The sequence below is a fragment of the Erithacus rubecula genome (genome assembly GCF_903797595.1).
Source record: "Erithacus rubecula genome assembly, chromosome: 10".
Taxonomy (NCBI): Eukaryota; Metazoa; Chordata; class Aves; order Passeriformes; family Muscicapidae; genus Erithacus; species Erithacus rubecula.
This window is the reverse complement of record NC_136662.1, coordinates 18,524,851-18,545,626: the sequence shown is the minus strand read 5'-3', so window position 1 is coordinate 18,545,626 and position 20,776 is coordinate 18,524,851. Positions and strand designations below refer to the sequence as shown.

General features: G+C 41.5%; 2 protein-coding genes across 5 annotated transcripts in view; one reads left to right on the top strand and one right to left on the bottom strand.

The window, feature by feature from the left end:
• Positions 1 to 491: 491 nt before the first annotated feature.
• On the bottom strand, positions 492 to 4,546 carry TMEM69 (transmembrane protein 69). Its single transcript, XM_079314425.1, has 3 exons — positions 3,954 to 4,546; positions 3,458 to 3,520; positions 492 to 2,905 (listed from the first exon to the last, which is right to left on the bottom strand). Exons 1-3 carry the CDS (start codon positions 4,179 to 4,181, stop codon positions 2,204 to 2,206), a joined length of 993 nt encoding a protein of 330 aa, XP_079170551.1. The 5' UTR covers positions 4,182 to 4,546; the 3' UTR covers positions 492 to 2,203.
• A 112-nt stretch (positions 4,547 to 4,658) lies between these two features.
• GPBP1L1 (GC-rich promoter binding protein 1 like 1) overlaps positions 4,659 to 20,776 on the top strand; it is a 31,684-nt gene continuing 15,566 nt past the window's right edge. The window contains exons 1-3 of one of the 4 annotated variants that reach the window (XM_079314421.1): positions 4,659 to 4,796; positions 19,265 to 20,147; positions 20,596 to 20,710. In XM_079314421.1, coding sequence (XP_079170547.1) covers positions 20,651 to 20,710 — 60 coding nt within the window. In that variant the 5' untranslated portion in view covers positions 4,659 to 4,796; positions 19,265 to 20,147; positions 20,596 to 20,650. Of the gene's footprint in view, positions 4,797 to 5,186; positions 5,484 to 12,675; positions 12,697 to 13,053; positions 13,181 to 19,264; positions 20,148 to 20,595; positions 20,711 to 20,776 lie in introns of those variants that run through there. The other 3 variants (XM_079314422.1, XM_079314423.1, XM_079314424.1) reach the window with 3 other exon arrangements.

Genomic DNA, 20,776 nt, shown 5'->3' with positions numbered 1-20,776 from the left:
TTATAAATTGTGATTGAGTGGTAGAGGTAACATGCTTCTGCAGTAAAACACTCATTAATTTCTCTTCTCAGTGTAAAATCACTCAGACTTCCTGGGAGTCTGACTGTCTTGCCAGCTCTATTCAGGCCTCTGTGGGACAAAATTAGAGGTAATATTTCTTAGTCTTTCTTCCTAATATTTCAAGATCCCTCTTGGAACCATTTGAGAAACACTTCCTTAGCTGTATTTTATTAGTTTGGGAACTACAGCTTTACTTCTCATCCCTACCTGTAAACTACTTGGTTTAATGGAACTTGAGGGAGTCTGCAGTTGTCTGAAGTTACTTCATCAGGTTTTGTAACTGATTCTGTCAAGTTTCATTCAAATTTCAAAGCTGATTGATTATGGTCTCTGATCCTCAGCACCTCTTACCCAATCAAGAAAAGACAGGACTCTTCTCTGGACCCATCTTAAAAGATGCCATGTCTAAGTAAGAAGAAACAGAAAAACCTTTTTCATTCACAAACTCAATTTTATTTCCTTTATGTTCAGAAAGCTCTGAAATATATTGTTTAATAGGGTACTTCCATAGTTCAGCATAGAGCAATTGATACCCATGATTGCTTCATATGTTGGTTAACATACAAATGTTAACAGATTGCAAAAGGAAGAGACTGATGTACAGAGCTGCTGGTTCATAACATCATACAAGATGGTTCCATCTCCAGGATTGGCAGGTTTCTTAAACATCTGTTCTTTGCAGAATGAACAGGTAACAAATTTTAAGGGACAATATGTGCTTTATTTGGTGTAGAACATTAATGAAGAATAGTGCTTTAACAGAATTATGAGGATTATCTGTTCCTAAGACCATGTGTAAATATCATTCTTCCTGCATCTTATATTATACTTAATATACTTCTGATAAAAAGCTTGCAAGAAATGTGCCCACATCCCCTTTCATAGGTTTCTAGGTAGCTGACACAAAAAAGAAAATCCATGTGACTTAGGTTGTATCTTCCACTGTTCCACTAAATGGTATGCTAGGAAGAATTAAGTACAGAGAGCATATGCTTCTGCAGTGGTTTCAGTAACCCATCACAGAGGGTTTGCAGGCTACAAGTCCATTGGTACCTGTCCAAATATATGGATTCTAGGGAGAGGGAATACAGAAGCTTCTTTCAGTCCCATTATCTGATCCCTTAGTGCCAGCACTTGAGTTCTTGTGTCATAGCATATGTTAACAGTCCTTCAATTTAGGAGTATAGCAGATCTTTATGGCTGTGTCATATGCAGCTTCCTTTGCCAGGCAGCCCTAAATCCAAACAAAACCTAGGAACAGGTGGCCTAAATAGGCTTTTTAACTTCAGTAAGCCTGAGCAGGAATTTGACCTTCCATCTCCTGGGGCACCTTGTCAGCAATACAAAGTTCCCCCTTCAGCTTTTCTCCACTCCAGCACAACAACTGAATGACACATTTCAGGTGAGTGCTGACCTCAGCTTGTCACTGTAAACAAACCTCACCTGTCCTTCCTTACTGGACACTGCACTGAGAATTTCCTCACACAACATCCCTGGAAGTGTCCAGGCTGGATGGGGCTTTGAGCAACCTGATCTAGTGGAAGGTGTCCCTGTATACAGCAGGAGATTGGAATGAGATGATCTTCAAGGCCCCTTCAAACCCAAACCACTCTGTGATTTTCAGCACCTTCTCTGAAAATAGGAGTGAAATCAGAGTCGTGTTCCACAATGCAGCAACTGAGTAGAATGTGCTTTTGCTTAATTCTCTGCTACTCCTTTCAACACCAAAGTAGAACTGTTTTTACCTTGTTCTGAGTGGGGAAAACAACAGTAACATGATCACACATTATAGTCAAAACAGATGCTTTCACAGTTCAGCACAGAGCAATTCATACCCATATAATTTTGAATCTGCATTCTAAATTCCTAAAGCAGCAACATCTCGTTCAGGAGTGATTCTTCGTTCTACAGAAAAAGACAGATTCAAGCTTGCCTGGGAAGTAATTGCTATTTACAATCCTCTCCTCCTGAACTAGCTTCAAAATCAGTTGGAAAATCACTTTGCTTCAAGAATAAGCATCTTGATCCCTGCCATCATATGACTTCTAAGCACAAACCAGTCTTTACTTCTCCTGGAACTTCATACAAGTACCTTATTGGCAGATAATAGCTTTTCCTTATTGATTTATTTATTTGTGTTCTGTCATATTTTTCTGTCATCACTTTGCTCCCCTTCTAAGAAAGCTTTCAGTGCTACAGTGGCCAGCAGGGATAATATCATCACTGCTGTTCCCAATACCCTCAGCACTTTAAACCACCTGGGGTAAGTTGGAAGGAGGGAAATGTCATAATGCAGTGCTATCCCTAAGGCCAGCATGAGCATTACTGCTCCCTCAGTGACATCTTTGAAAAGCAAGGCTTGGCAGGCAAGCAGAGCAGGAACTGTGCCATTAGCCATGTTCAGCCAGTCTGGCTTGGCTGGGCTGTTTTCTGGGAGAGCAAACCCCCACCTCATTCCCCCCAGGAATGATGCTGTTACAGCACCATAGGAAACCTGAGCAAAGGCCAGCTGAGGGCAGTAGGTGCCCTGCACAGCCATGGCCAGTGGCACGGCCACAAATGGAATCAGCCCCCCAAGGCTTAAGTAAAGGACTGGCTTGGGACAATCCTTCAGTGATTCCAGGCTTTTTTCTGATTCTGCCTCAGATTCTGCAGGGGTTTTCTTCTTGAAGACGGGAGGAGAGGTGTGAAAAGCCTGGAGCTTGGTTGTGTAAACTGATGCTGGTTTGAGGCTCTGAGATGTTGAGAGAGGACGTGCATCTCTCTGCAGCCGGAGGGCCAAGGATGACCAAGATGCCTTATTCTTCCCACAGAGCAGCAGACTGGGACCAGTTAACTTCTGCAGCTGCAAGCACAAAACTTGTTCTGAACACTGCACAGCGTAGGCTTACAGATCTGCAGGTACCTAACAAGTGCTTTTCCAGGTCAGGTGACAATACATCTGTCCTTGCTTTTGAATTTCAAGTGGTTTGAAGTGAACTAATGCAGGGACCCAATGCAGCTGGTGAAGAGTAACTGGGCTCTCCAGAGTTTACCCACTATCCCTCCCCACACACATGCATTCTCTAGGCACTTTTCAGATATATCAGTCCTTTTCAGAGTAACATATAAAACAGTTTCATAGAGAAGCAGGATAAGGTCACCCACAAAATCAGCTACTGTCCCCTCACTACTCCATCAAGCAATGGTAGGGAAAAAAGATTTCGAGACAATAAAATTTGACTTTATAAAAGAAATAACTTTGCCTAAAAGTGCTGTAGAAACGATGAATTATTCCAGAAAAGCTGAGTGATAAGCTCCAACTTGAAAGCCACCTTTTTTTTTTCAAAGCTGCAGTCCTATAGTTTTCTATTTTACTATTAAATAAAATCAGCAGAAAAAGCCACTAGTAACTTACTTTGAAAGGTGTGTTGAGGCAGAACCGTTGTATGAGAGGAAACATAATTGTTTTGTCAATGCCCTAAAATAGAAAAAATGAGGAGAAGGTCTGAAACTGATAAATCACTGAGTTGGTCGGATGCTAAAAATTCAGTCACAATCTACATTTATCAAATATAGGAGTCTTACAGGTTTATATAAAGAGATATACATATATATATTCCATATATATTCGATCAGTACTTGACCAATGTAGAATACTTAGTTTCAAGCAGCTTTATGAACCGAAATTCTAAAGCTGTATTAACTGTTGCAAGAACAATTTCTAGTTGAAGAACTGAGTATCAGGGAACAGGTGACGGCTTCCCGTTCATGTACCATCTCCTCTTAAGGGACAAATGGCTGCACAAAGCTTATAAATGAGCAATTCCTCGTATGCGTTTTTAATAAAAACGGTGTGGAAAACCCATCCCATCCAAGGTGCAGGTAACTCCCTACCGGGCTACGACACTCACCGGGGAAAGGTGGGCAGCTGGGCCTGGATTTGACTCCGCAGTTCCCGGTCCTGCTGCGCCGGGAGAGAAAGGCAGCTCCGCGCAGCCAAATTTCCCTGACGGAGGGCGAAGGGAGCGGAGAATATATATGTATTCCAGCGGGAGGAGGGGCCGCTCTGCCCCGGGGACCGGGCAAAACTCACCGGGTGCCTCAGACCTGCTCGCTGTGGCGGCTTCCGGTGCCACCATAAGCGCTCCGACGGCGCCCGGTGCTTAGCGCTATCGGTCCGGGCGGGAATCGGCGCGGCCCATCGTGTTCCGCCGAGACAGGGAAGGGCCCACCGAGACGGTACTGGGGGCAGCAGCACCGGTCACTCTCAACCCGAGGGCCGTGGTGGGTCTGGCACAGGAGCGACACATTCCTCTCCTGCCCGTGTGACAGCACCTCTCCTAGGGAACGGTGCGGCCGTTCCTGCTTTCCGTCTTCCGGCATCACCGCATCGAGAAAGCCTTTCACAGGCGTACTACAAATCCCAACATGCCCTGCGGCGAGCCTCCCGCCTATCTGCACGGCGCAGATGGCGGGTAATCTACTGGGACGCGTAGTCTGCGGCTGCTTCCGCCAGGCGGTGACGGGGGCGGTGCGAGCCACCGCCTCTGATTGGCTGGGCGGGAGGCGCGGGGGCCGGGGCGGGGGCAGGGAAGGGGCTCCGGGAGGCGTGTCCCTTCCGCGTGCTCGGCCCCGCCCCGCGCGCGCGCGGGCCCCGCCCCCTCCGGCCCCCGGCCGGGCAGGGCTGGGCGGCCATTTTGGGCAGAGCTTTGTTATGGTTGTGGGGCCGCCGGAGCCGCGCCAGGGCCCGCCCGGTGAGTGCGGCCCCCGCGCCGCCCCCGCCGCGCCCCCCCGCGCCCCCCGCGCCTTCACCCGGCCCCTGCCGCCCCCAGGCCCGCCCCGCCGCTCCCCGCGGCACCGCGGGCTCGCTGCGGCCCGGGAGCGGCCTCCCGCCAGGCCGGGCCCCCCTCCCCCCCCCCCCCCCCGGCACTCGGTCCCGCGGCCGCGGCGGCTCCATGGGGGGGCAGCGCGAGGTCCCCGCGGGCAGGGCCGGGTCGGGGTGGGCGGCGGGGAGCGGGGTTCTGCGGTTTATTGTTTCCTGTTCAGCCGGGAAGTTCGTAGCGCTGACACTGCTGGAGCTGAGCTCCTGTCACGGGGCCGTCCGTGAGCGGGGCGGGAGGGGCGGGCCGGGGCGGCGGGTGAGTCCCGGGGGTCGGGCAGGGGCGATCTCGCTGTAGGCTGGAAGCGAAAGCGGGCGGCCCGGCCGTTTCCCTTGGGCTCCTCCCGGGCCGCGCTTCCCGGCTGCCCCCGGCGGGAAGGGGCGGTCGGCGCCCGGCAGTGACACGTGTGCTGCGGGCAGCCGGGGCTCGGCTCGCTCTGCCCGCTGCCAGCGGCGCTGGGAAACTTGTCAGCTGCTGCTCGGTGTCTGCTCGTAGGGAAACAGCGCCCGGCCCGAACGTGGGGCGGCTCTTTCCGCCGTGAAAGTTATTTCCGTGTGTCCGGTATGTTTTATGCCCCCTTGGCCTAAGGTCTTGTGTGGCTTAAGTGAAAGGGCTGGGACTGGACTTGATCAGAACGCGCCTAGCGTTTCAAATATCCGTTTAAGAGTTTAAATTCAGTTCAGTTTAGTAGCGAGCTGTTTTGGAACGATTTTAGTGCAGTCAGTGGGTGTCTGCACAAGTTACAAGTTTTTAAACAGCTTTAGAGGAACAGTAACTATTTAAATTCTTACAAGTAATGGTGGAATGGTTTGAGAGTGTTGCTTAAAGATCTTTTTATGTTAACATGACCAGGTAGGTCAGCCTGCCTTTCCCCGCCCCCGAGCTGTGAGTGACACAAGTGTTAGTAATGTTGATAATACTCTGAAGCGTTGCAAGTGCCTGAGCAAAGTGTGGAAATAGCAAAGAGGGGGAATGGAGATAACAGCTGAGATAATTGGAGCGCCATCAAAGCTGAGTTTACTGTAGAGTTGACATTGCTTCTATAAAAATGTTAGGTGGTTATGAAAAAAGCTTATGCAAATGTTACTTCATGAATGAATATGGCTGGTATTTCAGTGAAAGGTTCCCCGTGCTTATCCATTTGGAGACCGGTATTTCAAACTTGCACTTTCTGACTCAGGAAGGAAACAGGTGTAGAGCAGTGGTAGGAACAAATAAAATTCCCAGATTTAAGAGGAGCAGATTTTACTTTTGCACTCGCTGACATCATTTCTGGAGGAAAGTCCCTTTAAGAAGAATTTAGTAAAAGTTTTGTATTTAGAATAGAAAGGCTTCAGGTGATACTTCCTTATGCTTCTGGGGTTTTTTTTCAGCTATTTGTAGGGAAGTGCAGCAGCCCTCTGCATTTTATATTCATCTGGTTTATGGCCTTAATCCTATATGACACTGAAGTTCCCATTGCAGATATCATATGAGGACCTAAAGTGAAAATATGCAGGGAACAGATGGCATTTCAAAAAAAACCACAAATCCTGTTTTTTCTGGAGTGTCTCAGAAATATGAGGAGCAGAAGGCAGATGTGAAATACAACAAATCATATGGAAGTGCATACTTTCCGAATGTTAGGGAAAAATCTTTACTTTGAGAATATTTACAGGGTATGGTCACCTTGTCTCACATATGTGACTGCTGCATGGCATTACTGAATCTTGACATTCCTGTTTTAAATTAGGAAATTAAGTCACTACAGGAAAAATAGTATTTATTAGTATTTTCATTAAATGGAAACAGTATTTCAGGAGTTGTGGGATCCTTATTTTAATACAGAAAAGTGCTGTGGTTAGATCTGTGAATTTCTTCAGGAGTGTGGGGTGTCAGATAATGTAATTCTTGCCTTTACAAAGTGAAGAAAAACTATTGGCTCAGGAGTTAAAGTTACCTTTTTTTTTTTTTTCCCCCAGCATTACAAGTTGTTTGAAGTTAGTTGTGTAACTGCTGAATTGACTTAGCTGTGAAGTGTACTCCAGGGTGTGCTTTGTTTGTTTGTCTGTACGAAGAGATTTGGAAAAGGGCTGACTCTGTTCAGCAGAGCTGAAGCTTGAAAGTACCTCTCTCCTGTGGAGTGTTGGCTGTGCTTGCATGTTCAGCTTTTCCTTACAGGTCCGAAGAAACCAGGGGGTGACTGTTGCTCTAGCTTATCCAGGGGCAAGTCATACTTACTGGATTTTGCAGTTGATAAGATAGTGTGTGTACCAGGAAGTTTGTCTGGAATTTTTAAGTCTTATGTTAATTTATTTGTAGAGGCAGGAGTGGTTTAGTTTTGGTTCTGCAAACTCAGCAATGTAAGTAGACATTTTACTGTCACTTACATGGTGACCAGGATGCCAGCTAAATCATGTGTGGCTTTTGTTTCAGCAAGAGAAATTGAAGTCCATGTTCTCTTTACTGGTCAGATTTGATGAAAAGCAGTGAAGTTGGCAAAAACGTGGTCCTGCTCAGAATACTTCATGAAACCCAGGATGTTGTTTAACTTGTGTGCTATAACTTTATATGTTCCTATGAAAATATGCCAAACTTTAATGAGTTACTGTATGGTCAAAAGATAAATTTATGGTTTTGGGAGTGGATTTAGGTGGAGAGTGACAGTGGCTAAGTGTCCACTGCCCTATACATGTATGTGTAAACATTGTGCAGACCTAAAAGTTCTAGGTCACAGGGCTGTGAGCATGAAAATAAGCAGGCAGGGAAGCATTTTGGCTTAATTGATCATACATATTAGTGATCAGACTGTATCACTCCAAACTGGAAATTCTTGATTAAAGTGTGCAACTCATTCTCTTGCTGCTCTTCAAAAGTCAGGAGAAGAATTTTCACATTTTATGCTACTCAGACCTTTCTATAATTAAACAGCAAACAGTTTTGCAAAGTGTTAGTGTATGCAGTTCTATAATATGACTAATCTGAAATAGTTGCACTTCCAAGGTCTGGCTTAACAAAAATGCTTTGAACCAGTGCAGCCAAACATAACTGAGGTTTTCTGCAATAAATGATGCTCAGAAAGAAATATTTTGCAGCATGTGACCTTGTGCCTCAGGGACTGTTGTACATTAGGGAGTTCACCGGGAGCAAATGAAGTCTAGGACTTACAGACATTCTAGAAAAAATGCCAGTGTTGATTTGTTTTCTCCTTGAATCTTGTGATCATTTCCAGTTCAGTGTTTTGCATAGTTTTATCCTCCACACAGGGAGGAGGATCACAGCTCTGTGGTGTGATGTTAGTGGCTCTTGATAAGAAAGTATGTGTATAATGTTGTCTAAATGTCCCTGGTTTTAAGAATCCCCTCTTTTCAATACAAGAAGAAATTAGAAATTTTAGTTCTAGTTTTATATTTGGTGTCTCTTCTAGGTTCTGGATATCTGTGTGACCCCCCTCCCCATAGCATAGTTGCAACATAGAGAGTATGTGGCAATGAGTGACACTCTCTTGGAATTTTTTGATCTTCAGTTTGTGATGAACAATTAACTTGTAAATAAAGGACTGACTCTGCCAGGGAAGTATATGGTAATATTCTGGGCACAGAAATTACTGGTATTCACAAAGTTGCTGGTGAGGGTGTATGGTTAAGATTACAACAGGTCTCCAGGCTTTCAGCAGAGAGGAGTGTTTTGCCATTGTGTTACAATGTGTCATCCATCATCAAGGGATTAATCAGGACTCACGTGAAATGATCTGAAAAGGCCTTTGATGTTAATCTTAAAGAAAACTCAGCAAGGATCTCTCATCCTGAAAATACTGAATGTGTTATGATTTTGACTGTTACTTTGGGAAAACTGTCTTTTCTCTACTTTGAACTCCAGTTAAAAGTAGAGAAATGAGTTAATGATAACTTCAGTGGCTTCAGGTTGACTGGGCCTTCTGGAATGTATCCTCTAGTATTTAGAGAGCTGAGAGCCGGTGGGGGTGGGAAAAGTTCTAGAATGCTGAAGAGTTGAGGAGCATTTTCCTTCCTAACATCTAGAAAAAAGGCAAGATTTGGGTATGTCCAAAGGAAGAGTGTTCACATCAGGGAGTCTGTCCTATTTCGTGTACTTTTTGGTGGTTTCACTTCCCTATATTGCAGTCATGTTCTTACTGAACACACAAATAATGTGATCCTGACAAATTCAATAAATGGTCTGAAAACAATAGCTTTGGATTCAGCCATTTTGGTGTAGATGGGTTCAAATTACTGTGTTTTGGTATATTGCCTACACAGACAAGTAGCAGCTGGCAGGGGAGCAGTTCTGTGGGGGAGTATCCTGGGGGTTGTAATGGTTCCTAAATTATCATGAGTCAGCAGCATCACTGTCATGAAAATTCACTTGTCATACTGGAACATATAGAAGCATTTTAAATAAGGCAATGAAGCAGTTTCTCCATTCTGCTGAGGAGTGGTAGGTCTTCAGCAGGAACTATCTGATTCAGTTTGGGGTAATGTGATACTTGGGAAAGTTACAGCTGTGTAACAAGATCTGTAAAGAAAATAACAGTCTGTGAAAGATAGAAACCATAATCAAGGATTGGGAAAAATGGATTGGTTAGCTCTACAATGTTTTATGCATCATGTTTCATCAGACATAAGCAGGTGATATATAACAGCTTTAGAAAGTTACCTGCAGGTATAACTGGGAGGCAGCTGTGACATCCTGTCACTGCCTGCGAGCTGTCACACTTGGTAGGTGGGTCACATCAGTTTTTTCATCATTGATGCTTTGAACTTTTTACTTTGTCAGTAAAATTTGACTGGTTGAGGGTGAGTTTTTTGGTTGGTTTTGGCTTTTTTTTTTTTTTTTAAAGCATGGCTATATTTGATCCCAGAATATTGGGATACAAGGGTGGTCTGTGGGACTTCCCCAGGAAAAAAAAACAGCACCTGCTAAAGTTACCTTTCAGTCAGGGAATACTGAAGTGTTAGTCTAAGGAAAATATTTCTTAAAAGGTACCTGCAAGGAGAGTTTAGTCAGGTCTCCACATCTATCATCAATAACACAAGTAGTTATGAGTTGAAATTGCAGCAGAATAGGTTCAGGTGAGGCATTAGGTGCAGGGACAGGCTTTCAAGCCATACACAAAACCAAAGCAGATTGTAGAGATACACTGGAGAATGCTGGTGTGCTAATCTGGTTTCATTTACAGCTTCCCAAAAAATACTCCAGTGGACGTATGTATAGTTGCATAATGAATTCCAGTCTGCTGATAACAAACTCATTTTTCTGATACTTTGTGTGACATTTTAGGATTAAATTTTGGACCTCTTCAAGCTGAAGATCACTGTACAAATTGGTGAAGGAGGGAGCATTGCTTAGTTGACTTTTAAAGACATGTAATGGAAGAGGGTAAAGTTAAATTCTTTTAAATTTCTGGAAAAGGTGCTTAACTGTGCAATGTATGAAGATTTTTTTTTCCTCACACAGATGTTTTGCTTGTACTCCATATTTTATTGTAGGACACTAGGATAGAAGGATAGAAGACAGTGTTTAATCTTGGCCTGCACAGATTATCTGGAGAAGAACAGCACAATAATTCTCCTCAAAGTCTAAAGACAAAGCCCAAACCAGCTGCATAACATTTTGTCCATAACTCCTTGCTTAATTTTAAGTCAGTTTCATGGACTAGATCATAGAGAGAACTCCAGGAAAACACTGTGAACATGCAAAGAGGATATATGTCCCACCTGCAGCAAATCATTAGATCACAGGACTAGAGATCACTTTTTTTTTTTTTTTTTTTTTTTTTTTTGTATAAACCAAGATCAAATTACTGGAATATATATTATTTTTGCAATTTATTTTATATGTATAAGAGTTGTTTTAAATTGAATTGTGTTCAGTGACTTTTCTGCATTGATATCTTTTAATACTTTCTCAATCAGAAAGTGTTGAAAATGTTAAACTAATGAAATGAAAACCATTACAGACAATGTAAACTTGACAAACTGCAGCTGTTGTACATATGCTGAAAACTGCTGAGTGAACATGTCTTTGTCATGTCCTAGTTACAGACAAGTAAATGTGGAGTTTGATCATATTGTCCTGGTCTTGATGTAAAAGGATTTGGAAATAATCCAGATACAGGGCGAGGCAGAGGTATGAGCTGTCCCTCAGTCTTGGCAGGTTGTCTTTAGGGGAAGTACCTATAACTGGAATGCACCTCCCTTCCCAGTTTGTAGTACTGGTCTTGTAGGACCTAGGCAATGGTATCAAGGGGAAGAATTACTCCAGTACTGGTCAGGAGAATGGTCTCTTATTTCTCAATGTCCTCTGTTTTGTTGACTTACAATTCTCCTTCCTCTTTGCAAATGACATGCCTTCTACTTGCTTATCATTCATCTGGAATGCAGATCTGTACTTCCCTCTACTTGATTTGTAGTCTCTCTTGCCTTGACACAAATATTTCATAAATAGTCTGGTTGCATTTGAGGCTGTTTTCCAAAGGAAATGTGTTTTTCTCCACTCCAAGCAGAATATATTTAAATGTAAATGTGCTATAGTAGCAATAATAACCCTTGCAAAATACTGGTTTATAAAATACCCTTCGTGGGAAATACCCATCCCTTTTGGTTTTTTAAGGTACTGGAGAACTACTTACTTAACTTTTGCTTAGGCTCTATTCACGTTTCTGGAAGACAGGTAGGCAGGAGGTATGTAGCATAAAGTGGGAATAAGGCAGTAATTACATATTTGCAATTCTTTCCTGATGATGGAGAACATTATCCTGGTGTGTGCTACTGTGCAGTAGAAGTGACTTTGTTCCTTAAGGCTTTGGGCAGACTGCACAGATGGGCTCTTCACTGCCCTTTCACTCGTTCTGTCAGGTTTGGGGATGAGAGTGGTACCTTGAAGGCATCCATGACAAGGTGCTGTGCTGTGTAAGCTGGGCAGAACAGAGCCTTATCTTGACTTACTTGTAAAAGGTCTGTAGATCAAAGTGCAGTACAAAACAGATGTTTGATTTTGTTCCTTAAAGAGCTAAAGACCTTTGGATTTGATTAAAATAGCAAAATACCTTCTCCAGATTTAAAATACCTTATTTAATATAATGCTAAAGCTGTTTGAAAGTTCAGAGCATTGTTCACATTTAAAGCCTAATACTATTTAAAATGCATTTCTTTGGTTTGTATCTGTAGTGTCAATAGATGAACTTGTTTAAGAGAGATGTACAATCCCTGAAACCCTACTCCCTGCAGCAGGGTAGAGCAGTAAACAGGTTTTAATATTTCAAGTAAATACCATGATTCTCTAACATAAACAGTACTAAAGACAGTTAAAGGGGCATTGGAAGAAGTGGAATCTTAACAGGCACAGGAGGCATAAGGGATGACAGCATTGCCAGTGACTGCACAGTATGAAATACCCAGGAGTAATTGGTGGTAGGCATAATATCTGGAAAGTCTGTGCTCTCCTAATTTATGCTTATGAGAAGTTGAGCCTTTTAGTTTTACATATTTTAAATGGCTTTATCTTGGTATTCTTGCTGCTTTGGGGAGTAAACCTACAAAAACCCTGTGGAAGGGTTCATTTTTGATGTATCACACTTGCTGGCTGAAGTCCAGAGACTTATCATCTTACACAGGCTTCTGTACAGGTTCCACAGATGCTGCCTTTTCCAAAACGTGCTTGGGGCTTTTCAGTTAAGTACTTGCTTCCAAAGACAAGTTTTCTGGCTTTTGTAACCTTCTGGCTTTGTGGTAACCTTGCTTGCAGAAACTTGGATCAACAGAAGCTTGAAGGGCAGGTATTCAATCAATAGCATTTCTAAAGGTGGTATTTTTGTCAGGGGTGTTTTCTTGTTCGATGAAGAATCTTTCCCACAGTCCTAGAAGTCACTTTTCTTTGTTACTTGGTTGTTACTCTTGTATGCCCTAGTATGTTTAATTGCTGTCACAAAGGAAAAAAATCATCTCCTTACCCCCTGTCCTGTAGATCTCAGTATGTATTCATGGGACCAGACTGCTAAGGCTTTGCTCAGTATGTGGTTTTGTGGGGGTATTTGTTTGTCCAGAAGTTTTGAAGGAGGTAAGACTGGGTCAACATGACCTTGGAGAAGTGGAAAGTAAGCATGTGGAAGGACAGGTTGTTTGTGAAGCAGAGCTGTGTGAGATATCAGTGGAAGGACTGTCAGTAGAGAAAAGGGGTTAGGACATATATGTTTGCATGGACCTTTCTTAACTTATTTTCAGTTAATTTAAGTTTGTCATCTGATTTGCATAAATGGCCAGGTATGTAACCATGGCTATGATTTTCCCCCACCCCTAGCCTGTTACTCTGCAAGAACTTTTGTATGGCCAGGCTTCTGGCATGCTTTCATCTTGAAATACAGATTTATATAGCAGTGTTCTGTCTAGAATACAGAACAGTTTTGATGACTCTGCAAGATATATTCATTTGCTTTTAGCTTGAAAAACAAGGTGTTATCTCTCAGTAATAGCTGCTTTTCACTAAAACATTTAATATCTGTATCTGGGAAGATTTTAGTTTAGTACATGATTAACATTTTAATCCATCGTTTAGTGTTCTAAAATGGGCTCATATTTCTGTAATTCAAGAAAACCTGCTATGAGTGATGCTCTGCATTTTTAGATACTAGATTTTTTTTTTTCAGCAGCCAGATACCATTTAGACAATGTTTTTTGCAGTATTTTTAATCAATAGGGCTTTCCTTTACATTTGGAGGGCTGGCTGTGGGATTTAATGGGAAAAAATGAGTAGAGATGGCATATCTGGGATACAGTTCTTCTGGTTCCTGATACCTCAGGTGTGTGAGCTCTACCAGTTGTACGTGCCATTCCGGAACGTCTGCGTTTGTCCTCTCCAAAGGGAGCTGGTTTTCAGTTGTGCAGACAGGGTGAAGGTGTGTCTAGACAATTGTTTTAATGGAAGTGAAAGCAAAGGGAAAGTAAGTTTGTTTTGTAGATACTTTATGAGCATCTGGAAATGAATGATCTCAACTTGTGAAGATGTGGTTCACCAGTTGTTATGACAACTGTTGAGGGAGTTATGCTGCACTTGTGTCTTTTACAGTGAGGCCTCATAATGCATGCTGGATTGAAGCAGGATTTGTAATTATGGGATTCACTAGCACAGATTGCCCAGACAAGTTGTGGATGCCCCATCACTGCAAGTGAGCAACCTGGTCAAGTAGAAGGTATCTCTTCCTGTGGCAGGGAGGCTGTAACTAGATGCTCTTTAAGTCTGTGTGCCCAAATATGATTATCTTAATAAAATGTTAAGGGCAGTAAGACCAAGCCATGCTCTTGTTTGTTTGTTTGTTTTCTGGAAAACAGAATAGTGACATTCCATGTGAGGCTTTTTGATATCCTTAAGGAAATCAGTAGCATGCTTTTGGCTTTTCCTCAGTTGGACCCCAGGCTGTGGCTCCCTATTTCTGTAAATGTATTGGGTCAGTTGGAGGTTATTAGAAAGAGGTATTTTAGTGAATGTATATTGCATTAACTCCTTTTCAATAAAGTAACTTACACCATTCAGTGACACTACTCTAAAAAGTAGCAAAGTGGGAAGTGATCTGTTTTGAATGTTTGAGCATATCTGTTTGATTAAATAACTTTAAAAGAGCTTCACAGAAAGAAAACTGATGAGGGAAGTAAATTCTGTTCTGCTTTCTGCGTCCATTAAATTGTTCACTAATGCTTCTGAATGCTTTTGCAACCCAGCTAACATCTGATCTTTAGGAATATTACTGAAATCCCCATTGGCTTGGCTGGTTAGAAAAACAAATCTTTACTTCTTTAAAGTAAACATGTTTTATTTAGAGTAATAGATAGAAATGCAGTGAACTGAAATTGTGGCAGGGATAGGTGTTGTCCTTATGACCTTTTACAGCTGCTATTAACTGGATTGATAAATGTGTAATGAAGGGTAAAAGTTTACTTTTATGCCAGTTTTATGCTAGAGGCTCCACATCTTTGTGATTTGCTGTTGCAGGAAAGGAGAAACTGAATTAGAGGCTGTTAATAGGAATCTTGGTAGACAGCAGTGCTGAAGGGACCTGGGGACGTTTGCAGGGTACAGTGAAGCAGAAAAAGCACCCAGTAAAATGTGTCCATTTCAGAAATGTGACTGCAGTACGTAATGTGGACAAAGGTTGGAAGCCCTAGTTCCAGGTATTCCCAGAGGTGCTGGAACAGCACGTCATGGCACAGCAGGCAATCTGGAACTCAGGGGAGACTGCTTCCTGTTGCTTTTTACAAAAAAAGCCTTGTAGGCAAGGCAGGAGATGGAAGAGGAAATAATAGGGAAAATGCATGGCTGCTAAGGCTTATCTGTTGTGTTTGTTAGGAGTTCTGAAATATCTTGATCTGTTTCCAGTGAAAAATGTCATAGCTCAGTGGTTCTGATTATATTTAGCTTGCCTCTCTAGGCTCGTGTTCTGGTCAGTGTAGCTCTTTACACACTGAACACCTCCTTGGTTCCCACTGATGGGTATATCTGTAAAGCTCAGCTTGAGAGTCAAAGCTTTAGAAATCCTGGTTTAGAAGTTAAGTCTGATCAAGTCTGTGTTAGGAGTAGAAATGAAAGTAAGCAGAAGGCTGCAAACAACCAGGCAACTCCATTCAGCTGCAGCAAGAACTTCAGGGAAGGGCTATTGCAGAATGGGGGTTTGTCTCTGACTGCAGATGTTTCTTACTGTAGTCTGTGATCTTTAAATTGAATGGGCCTGTATGTTTCTTCTGTTTTCATGCCAGTTTTTAATATTTGTTTAGACAAATAAAATCTGGTATATAAAAGAACACCTGACAGTTTTGTTTGACTCAGTGATAAATACCACTTCAACTTGCATGTAAAATGATACAGTGAATGATATTTAGTTGTGAAACTTAAGCACTTAACAAGGGAAAAGGTACTTTTGGAACAACAAAAACTTAAGAAAGTAGGTTGCTATGCAGTAACAGTTAAGATATGTTTAATGTTACACGATAATATAAATTGTTAACAGATCTAATTAATCTTTAAAAATAAGTGGAACCCAGGTGCTAATACGAAGTTTAATTCTTTTTTGTACTTAGATTACTTGCCACAGACTTATTCATTTTGATGGGTGAAATAGTATTTTGGGATAGTTGAGAGACAACCTTTTTTTCCCCTACACCAAAGCTCATTAAAGCAGATTTCATTGTTCTGTAAAGAGGTATGCCTGTAGAGAACATTTCATTTAGTGATATTACTATTATTTTCTCGTTTTCTGATTTGTATTACCTGAAATAACTTGCATTTTAATTCATTTAAAAGGAAAGCAATAATTAGATTTGCATTGACAAGCACTTTTGTTTGCTTTTTTTCTGGAATTGGGAGTGGCTAGTGATGATCTTTGTCCTTGTGTTTTCCATAGTGAAGCAGAAATCAGTTCGATTGAACTGTAAATGCAATATTAGAAGAACTGAGTAGTTGTCAAAGGTCATTTCAGTTCTGTGTAGTAATAGGGGAAAAATAACTAAGTTAGATATTAGGAATGCAGTTAGATATTAGGAATTTGGCACTGCATAAACAGGCCATGCTCCCAAATCTTGAACATTTGATGCCATTTTGGTGATGTTGTACCTAAAGAATAAAGGCTAATAAGGATGATTAGAGGTATTCAGAAAGCTTTCATGGTTGCTCTTAGTTTGGAAGAGGCATGACTTGATGAGTGCATGAGTATCATCAAAAATTGAATAGAATATGGTTGGGCACTTTGGTAGCACAAGAAAATATCCAGTTGAATTGAGGCTGGTATTTTTTAATGGCTGCAAGTTGACTTCTACATAAAGCACAAGTAAACTGTGCCCTCTCTCATTTGGGAGGCAGAAATGTATAAATGTGTCTGTAAACAAAGCAACTGAACAGATTTGCATAGAACTCTGACGGGTATTAAATTTTAATACAGACTCAGGCTTAAAAGTCTGAGAAAGTATCCTGGGAGTCCTGATGCTATTTGTTCTTGGTCTTGCACTGTTTTTCTCAAGAATTTATTACAGATTGCTGTCAGAGAGGGTAATGGAGGGGCTTTGGGTCTTTCCTGTTAGGATTTTATGATGATGTTGTCAGTTGAGTGGTAGGTTATGGAAGTGGTGTCAGGTAGGTTGCAGATGAGCTGTTGGACAGGGGGCACGTGGGCTAATTCTGGAGACTGAAGGGTTTCAGTGCTACTATAATTAACAGCACTTCATCTAACAAGGTTTTTGCTTTAGCAAAAAGTATTGTATTGAAATGTGGCATCTGTTCTCCTTTTTGTGCTGAGATGTGCCCAGGAGGGCGATCACTGAAGAGTTGTCTGTGTCCTTTCTGAATTTTGGAGTAAGGTCTAAGCATACTCCTAGACTGTCTACATGCATGTTAGGCACCATTTAAGGAATTGCTCATGTCACTCATGCTAACAGTGATATCAGAATAGCAGCTTAGGAGACTCAAATCTCTGCAAGATCATCTATAAGTTGGTGGTTAGAGTTTTACAAATGTTTCAGCTTTGCTTTGATTGGGTTGAAATATAAAGGGAAGACTCTCAGCAACACAAACTGTTGATATACTTTTACCTTGTTTTTTCCAAAGGTACTGGGAGCCATTTTGGTAAATGAAACCTGGGTATTGTGCTTCAGTGGTGGTTTTTTTTTGGTTTTTTTTTTTTTTTTTTTGTACTCAGACCTTGTTCTTACTTCAAAACTGCAATTCTGTGGTGTTCATGTATTTCATTACCTTAAATCCAGATAACAGTTCTCTCAGGGCTTTCTTTAGGTCCATTTTTCACATTTTTGTGAGCCATTCTCAAGGATCATTCAATCAACTTCTTAAATTTTTTAACTTCTATCAATAGCTTGACATAGCTTAATTGCTATACAGTTCATTCTGAAAAGCATATTTATTCAGAAGGTAATGAATCTTGTTTAAATATAGTCAACTGCCTTGACTTTGTCCCTTTTTTATCTTACTGCTCAAACGTTTGCTAGTAAACTTAGAAGGTCACATCTGAAGGAGTTCTGTACCTGTACAGAGTTCAGCAGGATGGGAAGTCTGTTCTGTCTGCAGCAGATGTTCCATTATGTCCATTATGCACACTGGAAAATTACCTTTTAATATAAAAACACATTTTTATAGATTAAAACTTGAGTTGTTTGCAATGTGTGTTGCTCAGTAGATTGTACCTCAGGGTAGGGTGCTCTGAAAGTTCCCAGGTCAATACTGTGTGCAGCCATGACCACTCTGGTTTTTCCTCATCTTGGCTGGTAGTTTATGTGCATTGTGAGGCTGCTTGTTCTTACTTTGTCTGCAGAAATGTGATTGTGGCTCAGATCTTAGGTGCAGAAGTGTTTCCATCTTTCCAAACTCCTTTATGCAGCAGTAGCATCTAGTTCCAGAAAGAAAAAAAAAACAACCAAACAAAACCAAAAAAAAAAAAACCAAAAAACAAAAAAACCATAAAAATGAAGGGGTTTATTAAAGGGGTGACCCAGAAGATATAAAGTGGTGATTGTTTTACTCTTTCCCAGTGTGTGTTTCTTTTGAGCCTTGATCAAAATCACCTTTTAAACTTTTTCTTTTAAATCCGCATGCTTAAGTAAAGAATGACATACCATACACAATTAAAAACAAAATGGATCAAAGAATGGAACCCTATCCAGATAAACAAAACAAACTCTGATAAGTCAAATATAAAAGCATTATAAGGCACACTTAAGGGCATCCTGTGAAATAGCTGATGGCATCAAAACAGTAATAAAACTTCCCTGTTTCATTATCACTAAACTATCCATTTGCTTCTGGTTAGGTAGGATGGTTCAAGAAAAAAGGTCATAGCAGAATAACTCAGGTTTTGGTGCTGATGGTGGCATTTTCTATGGAGAAGTTAATGGAATACCATTTGTATTAGTGTCATCATCCTCTTGAGAGAGGAGTCTGGCTGTACTGGAACTGATGAGGAGTGATGTGGGCATGTAGAGATGAGGCATTTGGAATGGCCAGACCTACCTGCAGCCCAGAGTCTCATTATTTTAGAAGCAAGTTTTAAAATTGCTGTGAAGTGGGGAATTGCTTTCATCAGCTGCATGCAGTTTCTCCAATCTTCCCTTTTTTCTGATTGTTTTTGTCACCCTTATGTGGACTAAATGTGGGAAGTGGTCATTTAAAAAAGTAAAAACGCCCTTTTCAGGGACTCTTTAAATTAGATTATTTCAGGTTTTGTTTTGATTGGAGATGAAATAGCGTTTGGCATTTGCACTACAGTTGCTCAATTTCCCTTTCTGTTCTTCTCTTTAGTCATACTTTGTCGTGTTTATGCCACTTGTATTGATGGAGTTGTGTTTGGTTTTTTACAGTGACGACAGTTCCTGTCTCACCTCTTTGATGGAAGAGGACTATGACCCAGAAGTGAACTCTTCACTGTAGAACAAGAAGCTCTTGTGGATTATTTGTGTCCCTTTAAAAGCAGCACCCAGTCTACAAAAAATAGAGTAGAAGAGATTATTTTTGGACCTGGCTTTTTTTGTTCATGTGACCTATGTTTCAGCATGTAAATGGTGAAAAACAGGGAGAACATTTGTGCCTGCTTCTGAGCTTTATATCAAGTACTGCTTAGCTCTGTGGAGCATTAGCCAAGTTACGTGGAGACTAGAGTATATCCTAACATTCATTTTTTAAAATATTTTACCTTTTTTTAGCAGATGTATGTGATAAAAATGAAATTTATATTTTAAGAGCACTTCGGCAGATGCTTCTTGTTTAGATCTCAGCATTTAGGGCAAACATTTTTATGTAACATCGTTTTTCCAGAGTGTTTAGGTTGATCTGCTGCAGATCATGAACTGTCCAGCAGCCTTGAGTGTATCTGTTCAGTATTAACCATGATGTTGCTCTGAATGTTGTCATGCAGACTTGACAAACCTTTTTGTAATGTAAAGGCTGATTTCTGTACTACCACAACCAGAGGAAATTTAATGAGGTGAACGTGGGCGTGGCCTTTTTAAATATAAATTACCTTCTTAGGTATCTTTTTTTTGTAGTGAGAGTGCAAAGAGAGGGTAAAATGAGCAGCTGAGGGGGTGAAGGGCACAGTTGGCACGAAGTGCGGCCTCTCGTGCTCTGCTTCGAGACGCACTATTGCCTCAAGGCTGGCCTTCCAGAATTCTGGAGAAGGAAGGAACCCGGAGCTCACTGAAGCACACAAACTGAGGACATTGGACTGCAGAGGCCAAACTCAGGGTAAGTGATCATATGTATTTATTACTTTGCTTGTAGAGTGTTGTAGAGTGTTGACTTGTTTCTGGATAAATTCAAGTTGAAAAATAAAGCAATATGGTAAATTGGAGAACCTTCCACAAAAAAGGGTGGAATTCATTTATACAGAGCAATAGTGAAATGTTTATAATTTTGGGCAGTAGAAATTGCTGTGATATGTTGGAAAGAACATAGGAGTGCAAAAGCTGGCATGTTGTTGTCAACATCATGAGTGTGTTAATTGTAAACAGGAAGTAACTGGAAATGTTGAAGTTCTTACCTGTTTAAGTCAGAGAAAGAAAAATGCTCAAGTATAATACAAAAAACTTCAATACTTTCCCCTTCCTATTTGTATAGGCCAAACTTTGAGAGATGAATTGTGTTAATATTTCAGTTCGGATAAGATGATAGGGAATGCTCTTTTCATTCACAGAGCCTGGCCATGAGGTTTGATGCCTCATTTTATTGAAGGGAGACACTGGACCTAAATGGCGCAGCATGACTTTGTTCCTGCCTGGCTTAACTTCTCAACACCACAGTCAACCAAGGTAACAGTAATACAAACCAGCTCCTTTCACAGCTCTGACCAGTGTATTGGGTTCTCTGTGATTCTG

Excerpts from the sequence above, each read along its gene's own strand:
- TMEM69 (XM_079314425.1), bottom strand. The coding sequence starts at position 4,181 with ATGGTGGCACCGGAAGCCGCCACAGCGAGCAGGTCTGAGGCACCCGGT. Across the intron at positions 3,521-3,953 it reads CAGCTGCCCACCTTTCCCCG|GGCATTGACAAAACAATTAT; the intron begins GTGAGTGTCGTA and ends TTTCTATTTTAG. Across the intron at positions 2,906-3,457 it reads GCCTCAACACACCTTTCAAA|CTGCAGAAGTTAACTGGTCC; the intron begins GTAAGTTACTAG and ends TTGTGCTTGCAG.